General features: G+C 42.4%; 1 protein-coding gene across 2 annotated transcripts in view; it reads right to left on the bottom strand.

Annotated features, from left to right (window-relative positions):
- Window positions 1–6,980, bottom strand: part of LOC308280401 (T-cell surface antigen CD2-like) — a 120,838-nt gene extending 113,858 nt beyond the window's left edge. For both annotated transcript variants that reach the window (XM_080720668.1, XM_080720669.1), the window contains exons 1-4: window positions 6,916–6,980; window positions 1,429–1,719; window positions 479–552; window positions 124–293 (exon numbers count right to left, since the gene is read on the bottom strand). In XM_080720668.1, coding sequence (XP_080576794.1) covers window positions 124–293; window positions 479–552; window positions 1,429–1,719; window positions 6,916–6,979 — 599 coding nt within the window. In that variant the 5' untranslated portion in view covers window position 6,980. The remainder of the gene's footprint in view (window positions 1–123; window positions 294–478; window positions 553–1,428; window positions 1,720–6,915) is intronic.
- Window positions 6,981–14,409: the final 7,429 nt, after the last annotated feature.

Genomic DNA, 14,409 nt, shown 5'->3' with positions numbered 1-14,409 from the left:
GTCAGTGTGGCTCAAATGCTGAATAAATAATTAATATGAAAATGGTTGAAAACCACTGTTGTAAAACAACACAGCACGGAATAAGGCTTAGTGATGGCATTAAAAGGTGAATGTTTAGGGAACTCGCCTTCGGGGCATTTTGGTGTGACAGTCGGGCTGGTCTCTGAACCACCAGGTTTGGATACGGTGCAGGTGAAATTTCTCCCGGTTTCCAGTTTCTGTCTGGTCAGTGTCATCTGTGTCTCTTTAACGTCCTTCCCATTCTCACTCCATTTAAAGGACAGATCCTTTGGCTGAGGTTTACACACATTACACATACATACAGTATATACATTAAATAGATTACATATGTGGAAGATAGATAGATAGATAGATAGATAGATAGATAGATAGATAGATAGATAGATAGATAGATAGATAGATAGATAGATAGATAGATAGATGTGATGAGATAAAGTGTTTCCTTTATGTGTCTCACCTGTGTAACATTGCAAGTTAAGGTGATGGACGTCTCTCCACAGGTATGTGTTACTGAAGGCTTCGGGACCCTGTCTGGTTAGATTAGATAACATTACATTGCATTACATTCAATGCATTAGAGACACATCATCACAGGCTAAAGGGTCACACACACCAAAGCACTACACTATATCGTTCATCGTGGTGTGGGCTCTATATACTATAAGTCTGAGTTAAAAGCATTTTATTTATTTTTTGTTCTTTTTGCTTTTTGAAGCAAAGCTTTCCAAGTGTCCAAAAACTGCTGTTGACCGCAAACAGTTCATGGGCTCCCAGCCAGTTGGCTGAACGCACAGGAAGGTTCCTGGAGGTAGTTAATGACATAAGCTGCGTCTCAGGTCCTTAAATCAAATCCTATTTCCTTGCTTGTAGGTTAGTTCCTCCCATTGAGGAAATAGAGAAGAGGAGACGTCCCATTTCTGATGACAACATCACAGGTGATAGGCCAACTCCCGTAGGGGCGTTCTATTGTCAGCTTAATTGGGAGGGACTAATGCAGGATCCCAGCTATTTTCGTCAAAAGAGATTTGGTGTCGAGTGAAAAAGCGTAACAAATACAGTAGCAAGTCTGTTTTACTAAGAATGGAGGGTTTAAGTAGTTAATTCTATAATATGCTTGTTGAAAACCGCTGGCCACAACCGGTTAAAGTGCATTCTACACAAGAACAACACTTGTAGTAGGCCTACTCTGACTGGACCCAACTAGTCTCGCATGGCCAGACTGTTGCCTCCCATAATTTGCTAATTCTTACGGTCAAACAATCTGGAGCAACGGAAGCTCTGATGATGAATAAGCGATAAAGCGGATGTTTAGCCTCCTCCCGCTTCTGTTTTGTATTTACAGTCGCGCAAATGTATCGTAATATAAATCACAATCATCCAAAGAGTCACACAGACTCTGTGACGTACCAGTCACACAGAGATTCCAAACCCTTGCAAGATTTCCCAGAATTTGTCCCTCAGTATTGAACACCTCTGCTATGTATTTCCCTGAACTGGTCTTCTTCACGTCGGTTAGTTTTAAGGAGCCAGATGAATCGATGTCCCTTTCAGACCCTTTGGAAAAGACCCTTCTCTTCCTACTGACTAAGACTGTGTCATTGTGTTTCCAGATCAGTTGATGAGCTGGGCTGAGCCCTTTATTTGCCAGAGACAGTGTGAAGGATGATCCTTCTGGGGTGCTGTGGTCACACTTCTGACCTATAGGAGAGGAGAGGAGAGGAGAGGAGAGGAGAGGAGAGGAGAGGAGAGGAGAGGAGAGGAGAATTTCGTCAGTGTTGGCCCAGTGGTCTTAGCACGATAAAAATCTGTTTCCTCCGCACTAAATAACATACAGTATTGGCTAATGTTTACTTATATGACTTATATGACAGGAGCAGAATTGCCCCTGTCGCCCAGTTTCCCCAGCAGCTTAACATAGAGCGGAGCCAATAAGCCTATCGCTTTTATGCTGTTTTATGCTGTTTTATGCTGTTTGTTGTGTTTAAAAGTGTTTCATGAATCTGTTATTAGTTGTCATTACAAACACATCCATGCCTACACAAGCCACTACAGTCTTGTTATATAAATAAACTAGAAGCACAGGTCTCCACCCTGGTGGTGTTAATAGGCCAATGGCCTATTAACACCATATGGGTGGCATGTGTTCTTCGCTAATTGTAGACCTTTCATGGCAGCCGGACGCTGCATGCATCCAAACATGTGTTTTGCTAAAGTCTACCTGCTGGTGGCGCTATAACAGGCCAAGTGAAAAGGGTAGCATTTGTTCCTTGATGTAGTGGGAATTTGTGTGGCAAATTTCACGGTATTTGCAAGCTGCGTTGATGATTTGAGGCATTTTGTTAAAAAAGGAGCAATTTGGAAGCCAATATTAACCAATTAGGATGGAATATGAAATATCAGACGGATCGGACTTGATCACATGATTATAGAGATACTGTGTACTGATTTGCATGATTGTTGGAGAAAATCTAATGGAGTAATAGCAAATAATATGTTTTACATAAGTTGTCCTCCTGGCGCTATAAAAGGCAAATGTGAAAGATGCAGGGCAAAGGAGTATCCTTAGCCTCTAGGGAGTGCGCATACAAAGTTTTCCACTTATCGGTGGAGTTAAAGGTAAAAAGTAAACATAGTGCCACCATGAGGCTGATTTGAGAAATTTGAAGTGGCATTTCTTCCTCTGCCTAGTGGGAACATGCGCGGCTGCGCGCCCAATTTCACCAAGATTGCACGCTGTGTTCATGATTTGAGGCATTTTGTTCAAAACGGAGCAATCCTGCAAACTTTGGAAGCCAATTGTAGCCAATCAGGATGGAATATGGAAAATCGGACAGATCCATGTTGATCACAAGACGGTAGAGATACTGTCTACCGATTTGTAGGATTTGTGGACAAAATCTCTAAGAGTAGTGTACAGAAATGTGTTTTGCAAACATCAGCCTCATGGTGGCACTAGAACAGGGCCATTTGAAAAATGTGGAGCAGAGGTTCTGAATTGGCATCCAGGGAGTGTGTGCACTCATTTTGGCAGCGACCTGGGCCATCGGCGCCGGAGATTAGCCGGTAACAAACTGGATGGACGCACGCACGCACGCACGCATGGACGCACGCACGGACAGGGGCGAAAACATACTCTCCCCCATACCTTCGGCTGGTAGATTCTGTGGTTTGCCACGCGACACCGCCATACAACAACAAATAAATCAGCTGCATCACTGCCTGCCTGTAGCGACCGCGCCGCATACACACACAAGGTGCTAAACTAAAGGACACACGATTAATCACTCAAAGTATGATTCAAAATGATAACAGGTCAAGCTGAAACGGGCAATTCAATTGGTAGTGAAGGCAGACAGTTTACGAGACTCGGCCACCAAAAACGTGATGTAAAACCTATGAATGGATTCTTATGGCTCACGGTAAAACTCGCCCCATGTCACAATTCTCTTCTAAGTTATAGCCTACCTATAAAACAAAACATTTGTATAAAACAAATCCATTGGTTTGATTATACATTATTGCCTCATGTCATTATTCTCATGTCATGGTAAAGATTCTTCCAACTTCCATCACAGCTCCAGATAAGTCTGGGCTTGTATCTAAACCATAGCTTTATTAAAATTAGGCTATAGAATAAAATAAGAATGAATCATTAATTTGATCATGCAAGAGATTTCATTTCTCACCATATAGAGAAAGAAATAGACTTCTGCTGTATTTGAATTAAGTTTTACTTGATACAATAATTTATATTAAAATTAATATACAGTCGAAAATCGCTCGGTTTGAATGGATCGATCCCATGTGGTGTTTTTAAAGGAATATTTGAAAGTATATATGAAATATACCGTACTTCCGTTATCGACATCGACGGTATCGACCCCAAACATATCGAATAACGTATCGAATTGGAAAAAAATGTATCGGCACTCCACTAGTTTGGAGTCGGGTCTGAATGATTATATGAAACGGGCACGTTCAGTCTCAGTGTTGGTACCTAAACAAGAAATCCATCTATATATCGATGCTGGCTGGTGTCAGTGGCTTGGCCACTGTGTGAGCCATTTAGGCCTTTGGATTTGTCTCCACAGTCCACACTGTCCACAGCGTGTGGAGAGGCAAACAGAAAGTGTAGTGTTCAGTTCCTGTGCAGTCAGCAAGTTCTCACCAACGCTCTGCCAGGCAGAGGACTCACAGACAGGACCAGGAATTTCTCTGCCCTACGAGGGCTCAACTTCAGTCAAAATAAACAAAACTACTTCGCTACTCACCTAAACAAAGGTAGTTTTGCGTTGTTGAAAGTCTATTATCTGCGGTGGGAAACCTCTCAGCACCCCACCCACTCTGTAAAATATTCTATTTTTGTCATGAAATAAAACGCATCCAACTCGACTGCCACAGACACAACTAACACTAACACTAACAGTGACTTGAGATGAGTTCGGGGTGAGCGTGTATCAACTTTTGGCTCAGGAGTTCCTACAAATAATATATCATTTGTAAATACAATTACATCATATTGTGAAATGAACAGCTTTTTGTGTATTTGTTTCAATGTTATACTATGTATTAAAATGTAAGTCCGATCCCTAAACCTCAATTTAACATTATGTTTATTTCTGTCAATATCTTTGCTGTTGTTTTTGTCTTGCTGCTTTTCTGCTGACGACATCAGTTTTGCTCTCAAAAGCTGACAACATCAGTTTTACGGGTCTTGTTGCCTGTAAAATGAGGAAATGCCAGGCCTGGTGTGAGATATGATCTACTGGAAGACAATGTGAAGTCAGGGGCGTCAATTGGGTATGGCAGGGGTATGCAGCTGCCATACCCTGGGTCCAGGGGGGAAAATAAAAGTTTACTTTAAATATAAATCCATGAGTGTCTCTTTGTCTATCTGTGCTGGTTATTATGTTGTTAAATTACAGTAAAATAACTACAAATGCAAAATGTAACAAAATGGTCACTTTAACAAGGTATTATTATTGTATTCTCCACACTTTTGTTCTCCCCATCTTGAATAGCTGGTATATTCCCAGGTTCCGTAGGTCAGCTGCACAGGTGCAATGCATTATTTTTAATTGTGGCACGTTAAATTCAGCTGCACTTGAACAACCGTTCCAGGAAAACTGAGAAACCAAGATACCGTAGAAATGGGGGGAACATTTTAAATGTACTTCTTAAAATAAATGTATCATGCCTGTTGCTAAGGTATGACAATATGACTGGTGTCTTGCGCGTGGGCGAAGGCGCACGTGCAAGACACCAGTCATGTTGCCATACCTTCGCTTTTTCTGAACTGACGCCACTGTGTGAAGTTGATGCTTAAGTCAACCACTTCTGTATCTTTATAACCACTTCTCTCTTTTTAATCTTCAGTCATCAGTTTCCAGAAGGGAGGGAAGGGGAGTGTGTGTGTGTGTGTGTGTGTGTGTGTGTGTGTGTGTGTGTGTGTGTGTGTGTGTGTGTGTGTGTGTGTGTGTGTGTGCTGTTAGTAGAGACGAATGCAAAAGCTAAGGTCTCCCATCCATCTACTAACCAGGCGCCACCCTGCTTAATTTAAGAGATGAAGGACTGTATTTTTATTGTCTTAAGTACCAGTTCTTATGCCTTAACTTAAAGGCATGTCCATACTGTCTCCGACCACCAAACCTTTCGTCGGAGAGTTGCCGACTTCCCGACGTGCAGCTTTCCCAACTCTAATTCGGGGTAATGCTTTTCAGAAGATGCAAGTGGCGTCATTTTGTAGTTGAACCGGACCTTTCAGATGAAAAGTTTGTTGGTCGGAGACAGTATGGACAGGCCTTTTAACGCTTCCAGTGCCGGGCCACTTGGGGGCGCCCAAGGTCTGTTGAGTGGCCAGGGTCTCTCTCATAGACGAGCGTAGTAACATACAGGGACCCACGTCACGTGCGTGCTCACATTTGTGCATGGGATGAAAAGGACCCGGATGGAAATGGCTACAGATAGCTATAGGCTGATAGCTCATTTAGAAGATAGATATTCGGCGATTTAAGCCGTAAATAAAACGTTCACGCTAAGATTAGAACACAGTTCAGAGAAAATGCTCTTTAAAGACTTTGTATTGGATTCGGCGGCGCGATGCGGCGGCGTTACCCGATTACGGGCCGGTGGAAAGGGCTTTCGGTCGGCGGCCTAGATTGAAAATTTAGAGCCAGGCTTGGTGCGGCCTCGGATTATTTTATTCATTTTATTAAAAAAGCCGAACTAGTTCGGGATAGGCACACTGGAATACGTCGCGCCGCCGACAGTGAACATTCAGTGAACATTGGGGGGGGGTCTAAACTTTATTTTAAACCATTTTCAATGGAATAAATCGTCGGACCATCTAAAATGGCTTGTTGGAAAGCGCTGGACGAGGCAGGACCACCCACGTTGGTCCAAGCAGCTCAGGGTGATTAAAAAAAAAAAAAAAAATTTTGCTGAAGAAAAGCCGAACTTGTTCGGGATAGGCACTGGATGAGTTAAGTTAAGGCATAAGAGCTGGTACTTAAGACAATCAAAATAGAGCCCGAAGAGTTTTTAGGGAAATGTGTGCCTTGCTGAACCACAGTTGCATTTCATCCTGCTCTTCACTTTAGATAATCTTTTTGTTCTTCCTGATAAGTGTACTGTTAACCAGAAACAAGAAAGCTGCCGCACATTTGTGATTACTTAATCCTTATGCTAGTGTTTCTCAAAGTGGGACCCAAACAAGTCTGTAACTCTGACAGTATCAGAGTTAAGGGGAGACCATGACATTTGAAAGTTTGAAAGACTCAGAAATGGGCATAAACTTTGACAGAAAATAAACCCAGACTGATTGACTATTAACAGACTAACTAACAACAGACCAACATACAGTACATCAACAGGTGGTCAGTGAGTGTCAGTTACCTGTGGAGATGATGAAACAGCAACACAGCAGAAGGAGTCGTTTAGTCGACGCACACACCTTCATCCTCTCCATCAGCTTCATCTGCTGCTACTGGCAGACGACACTAATATGCCTCTTAGCAAGGATTCCTCCTTGTGTGTGTGTGTGTGTGTGTGTGTGTGTGTGTGTGTGTGTGTGTGTGTGTGTGTGCGCGCGCCCATCAGCAGTTTCGTTTTGATACAAAAAAAGTTTCACTTTCTAGCTGTCCATAAAAGGGAAGCTGCAGTTAAAAAAAAAGGATTTATTTTATTTATTTTTTAGCAGAGACAAAGATCTCTATTTTAGCTTTTTTTTTTCAAGTGTCAAGATAAAGACTTCAAAGTGTTGGTTTACAATGGTGTTAACTGCTGCACTAAAAGAAAATTGTCCCTACCCTAAACCCTTAACGAAAACAAAAACACAAATTAGTCACCCTACTATACTTAAACTAAATAATTACGAAAAGAACAAAGGCAACCAAAACAAAATGACCAAACACCCCTACAGTACATAGTGAAATAATAAAGTGAACAATAATAATGGGTAAATAATAATATACGATAAACAACTGAGGTTGGGAGGGTTGGAAAAATAACTGAAAAGTACTAAAGAAACTAGAAATAAACTAACAAAGTAAACAACAAATGTAGGCAAAAATGTACCACAAAATTACTGAGGAGAAGTTAATCAACAACACAGGCCAAGGAAACAAACAAAGGCAAACTAAAGCAAATAAAGGCTACATGGGTTCGAAGGAGAGAGGAATTGAGCCTCTGCTGCACAAAAGCCGTCTGTCCTCCACGCTTGTCAGCTCAGAATGGCACTTTTATAGAACAGCCTCAGATGGACGGCCAATCCTAGCCTAGTCTGGGATCACTTCACTTTTCGGGCTTGTAAGCGGTCTGGAGCGGAAACCACAACACGTCATGTTGTAGTACTCAAAGACTACAATTTGGCCGGAACTATCCACCGGAAACAGTTTTAACCCAATTGCCCTGTGCTCAAGGACATACTTTTAGGGCCTATCTAATAAACTCCTTGATGCGGAGTAGTTTTGCTTTTGAAAAATTAGTTTGGTATACATCTTTTAGTCCATCTCGTAGCGACTGGAAAGACTACACTAGGCTACTCAAACATTTTAATAGGGATTGGGGAAACAAACGGAGGGAACCAAATCAAAGCGACGCCGCTTCTTCTAGTGGTTTCCGCGCTTTAAGCGGAAACCAAACGGCCTGTTGTGAACGAACATCAGGCTTTCCCCCAGAAAGCCTGGTAGGCGAGGTTAATCCTGGCCAGGGAGCATCAAATAGGAAAGGCAGGGGCAGGTCCGAAATCTGCAGTACTCAGTCAATCAACACCTCAAGCTCACCGGCACCACACACACTTCTCCACTCTCTGCATTCACTCCATATTCAGTCTCCCGCATTTACCACCTTTATAATGGATAGAAATAGTACATTATAATACGAGCCTCAAATCATTATATATATATATATATTCCAATTTCCAACCCACCATAACTAATACCAAAAACAAATAACGTAATAATAATAACAATAATACGGCTGGCCGTAACAACTACTCCTTTAAGCCTGTACACAGGCCACTGTAAATAGGTTTGGATTTCTTCCTTTCTTTTTTTTCTCATTTTCTTAACTAATTATTTTGTTTCCACTACTTTAGCTTTGTCTGGCACATCTATTCAGTATGTAGACCACAGACTAGCTTTTTAACAGGAACATGAGCCTAGGCACATTGCTGTTTATTCCCGTCAACAATAATGTTGTTGATCTTTGACTGCCCCCTGCTGATTGAAAGGAGTATGAATGCCTGCAGGGAGAGGGATGGATTATGTTGTGCACATTGTACACATGCACAGGGGCCCTGGAGCATAGGGGGCCCCTGGAGCATAGGGGGCCCCTGCACTGTTTGTAAGTGAGTTAAATGTGTGATCCTATCGATTATCCCTTCAGCGGAGCACTGGTCTGTGAGCTGCTGTTTGTACACAAGGAGGCAATGAGCTACCAAAGTATGAGACGTTCTGTGGGTCTTCCTTGGAAAGTAGTTGAGTCCAGGCAGGCGTCAATGGATGTCCAAACAGCTTTATTGACAGGCAGAGTTGAGAAGTTTACACCAGATCCACACCACAGCATCTCTCCCACTCAGGTTCCTCTCCCCACTAGCTCTTTGACCCTCAGGTCCCACTCGCCCCAGTCCACCACCCCACTAGCACCCAGAAGCTCTCCCAAACACATGCATTTATACATCAAAAGGCACCTCCCATCTTCTCCTGTGGGTGCTTCTCACTCCCATGGTCCTCTTCTGCCATTGGTCTATGAGGGACCCTAAAACACCTTAGTGCAGCCCCCTGCAGCCCCGGGGGAGAGTGGCTCAAATGGAAGGTGTTTAGCTTTTAAGGAATAACTACTGTCTAGATTGAAGTCCTATGTGTTTCTGGCACGAGTAATGTTTCAGTTATGTCATCACGTTGATTCGCCCAGTAAGGTTAATGCTAGAAAGAATAAATCATAAAAGGAAACCTTTGAGTAGTGCATGTCAGGCTTGATCAGCCTGTCATCTGATCCACCCATCAGGGGGTCATGGCAGATAGAGGTGACACAGATGGTCAGAGATAGTGAGTGCAAATAACATATCATTAACTCTAACTGTACCAATGATCTTATTAACTCCATTTCACAACTGTTCTCTGCAGTTATATTAATAAATGTTAGGCCAATATAAACACGTAGTGGAATACCCTGTAGGATGGTTTAGGATTTAGGCCTGTAATGTTAAGAACTAAATAACGTGTAAATGAGAAGGCGGTCGAGTGCCAGTCACTTTGTTAGCCTTCCACGGGAATCAGTCCCACCTCCAGGTCACGTCCCTCTGCTGTCATCTGCTATCAAACCAGAAGAATGTATATGTGGGAGTCACTGTTTTGGGTTGATCTAATTTAAGATAAAAGACAACAGACAGATGGCTTCTACCCTTAAAGAGGTCTTAAGATCCCAATTGCCCCAAACATGAGTCGTTAATGGCTCACTGTTGACTGTCCACAGGGGTCATTCTTTACACAAAAGATCAAGATAATAAAACCAGAGGAATGTTGAGTGAGTCACTGTTGTGGTTTGTCTAAAATAGATAAGAGACAGTAGACAAATGGCTTGGATAGCCACATGCAACCCCAACTAATTTAACCTTTGGTGTTCAACTGTGTGAGCCTGCGTATAATATAATATTCCAAATTTGATGTTTATGCTGGAGGCCCGCTACCACATAAAGAAAAGGATCTCAATGGAAATAAGCCGCAAGGCTTACCTGAGTTTCCTTTTAGTTGACCTTGCACCAGTGAACTGTACTGTTACTCATTCAACTGTAACTGTATGAAAACTTCTTATAAATATTTCAATCAATCAATCAATAGTCAGTCGGAGACGCGTTCCATGTAGCATCAGACACCCCTCTGTCCATTTCATCTACTTCTACTGGGCAGATTATGTATAATGACATTACAAGTTTCCAATTGTGTAAAATAGATATACTCTCATTTTGAAAGCCTCCCAGTTGTAGGAGGAAGTCCGATTTCTATAGAGCATCGCAGCGGAAGTGGTTTACTGGTGCCACTTAAAATCTCCCATTCTTTTGGTGCCACTTAAAATCTCCCAGGATTGCAGTGAATCATGACCATACAAACTTTGTTTCTATGAAAAAAAAGTATAGTCATGATTCACTGCAATCCTGGATGGCTTGGTTCGAGGCTTAAATTTTAAGTGGCACCAGTAAACCACTTCCGCTGCAATGCTCTATTTGACAAGCAAAACAACAGACCTGGATTAAACACAATACTTTGTCTTCATATTTACAATGAGAGAAAGAGATACAAATCCAACAAAAGATATAGGCTTACAGTATTTAAACATAGCATATCCAAGCTGCCCGGCAGGTACAGTATAGTACAGTAGATGAGGCTAGACATAAGCTGCATGAACATATCAGCAGGTATCTAGACATTAAGATGCAAATAGAGAATCAGTGCATTGTACATGAAGTTTAAGTACCAGTAAGACGCCTAAGGGTGAAAAGCGAGGTTGCACCTTATTCTGTCTTGCAGTCTTGGCCATATTATGGATTCTGTTAGTGTGGTTCCCCTAACAGGGCATCATCTGGGAATACCCATGTATGGACTTTTATTTTATTTTTCTGTTTTTAATATAATGTATATCGGACCAGTTAACCACCCTGATAACCATATATGGAGATCATGTATTCACATGTATGTATTCTATATACATTGACATTCACAGATATGGGAGTCATCCTGGTGATGTCAGAATGAGTCAGCCAAAGATCCGGGTGATGTAGAGTTGATGATGTCAGTGTTGATCAGCTCCATATATGGAGGTCCGACATCAGGGATCTCCATATATGAGCAGGTCAGCCGCCATAAATGGGCAGGGACATGAGGGATCTCTATATATGGGCAGGTGCAGGTCACCATTTATATGGGCAAGTCAGCCATAGGCATTGAGGTCAGCTATAGACATTGAGGTGTTACGGACCTACTGATAGGATGTGCCGGTTTACATACTTAACTGCGACCTTTGGTCGCGACTGCTTCAGCTCATTGTTGTTGCTACTTGCTGCTGCTGTTGCTGAGTGATCGGATCCAAACAATTAAAGACACCCCTCCTCCTCTGTAAGTGAGAATAAATGAACGGATGAACGGATGGATGGATGGGTGGATGGAAGGATGGATGGATGAATGGCAGACAGACAGACAGACAGACAGACAGACAGACAGACAGACAGACAGACAGACAGACAGACAGACAGACAATGTATGTGGGACAGTTGTAATTACTGAATACTTCTGTTGTATGACATGACATGACATGACATGACATGACATGACATGACATGACATGACATGACATGACACACACGGCAATGGAGAGTCGTGTAGTTTCACACCATAACGTCAACCAAAGGTTTTCTCTTATTCTTATTCTATTGTATCTTACCCCAATTACCGCAACTTATATATTTATTGTACCTTATGTTATCTATTAACCCATTTAGTACTCCAGACATGAACGGGTTAAATGTCTAGCGTGCCTCTCGCAGGCTCCATACGCATCCATTTTGAAGGCCAGAAGTCCATTGCGTAAACACTTCCGGGTTGACGTCATGACGTCATTCAACGGGAGCGGTCGTCACCCCATGCCGTTTCTAAAATGGCCGATCGATGCCTTTGTTATTATGTTATTGTAGTGAGAATCTAATGCCATCCTTGGCTTTAAAAGTGTTGTTTGGAGATAATGGACATTAAAGATGAGATTCCCCGTCGGCCTCCATGTTATGGGATTACTATTTTGTGCACGTGGATCCGTGATGATGATGAATCGGCGAGGCCGATCGTGCCAGGACCTTCCGCCGGGCTATAGGGTAGGAGAACCGGCATTACTCTATATACAGTATTTTACGTGAGTATACTCGGGATCGGCACTCTAAATACTTGAGTATTTTACTCGGGATCGGCTAGAAATGAGTTAAAAAATACTCATTCTGTGACTGTGACTAGTGATGGAAAGTAACTAAGTGCATTTACTCAAGTACTGTACTATTTTTGAGGTACTTTACTGGAGTATATCCGATCTACAAGCTCACAATGCATCGCATTGTAGATCTGCTATTTTGTTATTGTAAAAAAAAAAAGAAAAAAAAAAGTGAAATGGGACATTCTGCACAATGTGTACTTTCTACTTTTGGTACTTTAAAGTAGGAGTACATTTTTGTGCCAATACTTTTTTTAATATAATTTATCCCACGATTTTGTATTTTTTTCACCCAGTGCCAATTACCTAACCTGTAATCCTGGTTTCTGCTCTTAGTCGGGGGCCTTAGGGATTTTTTGTGCTAATCAGTCTAAAAGCGCCAAATTTTGCACAGTATAGCCCAGGGCTTGCTCTAATGATTTAGCTAGGGCGCCCTCATCACTTTTCATCACTAAACCATCGCTTTCTGTGGCCATTTGTAGTCCAAGGAATGTTTTTTGTGCAAAACAAATGCTTGCAATGGATTCAGCATCATGACAAACCCTATAGTTAGACCTCTCACATTCTACTTAAATACCCCCAAAAATTCCTCCTGTATAGGAAGTCGATGGGAGCCCAACTTGATTTGGCCGCTGTGGCGACCCCGAAGGTCACCGACTCGGGCGCCCTAGCTAAATCTTTAGAGCAAGCCCTGGGCTACATCTGTGAAAATTACCATTCTATCTCCCTAGGGCCCCTGACTATCTCCCTCTGCCGCGCCTGGGGAGACAACGGACTGACCTCATGCTTCCTTCAGTGCATGAGTAGTCCAAGTTGCTTCTTTTCACCTGACAGGGGGGATTTTACTAGTACTAGTAGAGTATTTCTACATGGTACTTTTACTTAAAGTTATACCATGTAACTTTTTTTATAAAACAAATCTTCAAATTGTCCTAACTGTTAAATCGCTAAAGTTTTAGAACACCCACTCCGTTATTTTCAGCTTCTAAAGCCTTCTCTTTATATGTCTTCTATGATCCTGGCCGGGGACCGGATTTCGCGAAAAAATTACGTCATCTGCATCATCTGTATACGTTGTGTATACGTTGGCCAATCACATCGCGGATCATACACACATGATACCCTACCGGCCAATTACAGCCTATCTGCTGTATCTTCAGGAAGTAGCGTCCCTCAGCTACAGTGTTTACCATGGTGAAGGATTCTTAACCTCTTAATCCCCAAATGCTGGCCAGAAAATTACGTTCTACCCCTCCACGGCTTTGTATCGGTCGCGGTGGTTTGCGGCACCGCTCCGGTTGTCCGCGGCGGTGGTCCGCGACGACTCCGGGAGAAAAACGGACGAAAAAAGCAATACCGCTACTGACCACTAGTTTAGCAACTTACACAGTATATCTTTAAATAAAACATGTGAGTATTTACCCTCTGTCGTCTCCTTCCTCTGGTGTCTGGCTCTACAGAGGCAGATGTTGATGATGGTTTGAAGCAGAGCTGGAAGGAGGAAGCAGCGCGTCAACAAAATATAATCTCTTGGTACTGTGAAATGGGACATTCTGCACAATGTGTACTTTCTGCTTTTGGTACTTTAAGTAGGCCTACATTTTTGTGCCAATACCTTTTTTTTAATATAATTTTTATCCCACAATGTTGTAATTTTTTCACCCAGTGCCAATAATCCTGGTTTCTGCTCTTAGTCGGGGGCCTTAGAGATTTTTTGTGCTAATCAGTCTAAAAGCGCCACATTTTGCACAGATGTAGCCTAGGGCTTGCTCTAATGATTTAGCTAGGGCGCCCTCATCACTTTTCATCACTAAACCATCGTTTTCTGTGGCCATTTGTAGTCCAAGGAATGTTTTTTTTTTCTTGCTGTATAGGAAGTCGATGGGAGCCCAACTTGATTTGGCCGCTGTGGTGACC

Source organism: Nannobrachium achirus, assembly GCF_963921795.1.
Source record: "Nannobrachium achirus genome assembly, chromosome: 24".
NCBI lineage: Eukaryota > Metazoa > Chordata > Actinopteri > Myctophiformes > Myctophidae > Nannobrachium > Nannobrachium achirus.
The sequence above is the reverse complement of the archived record's forward strand: the minus strand, read 5'-3'. Positions and strand labels throughout refer to the sequence as shown.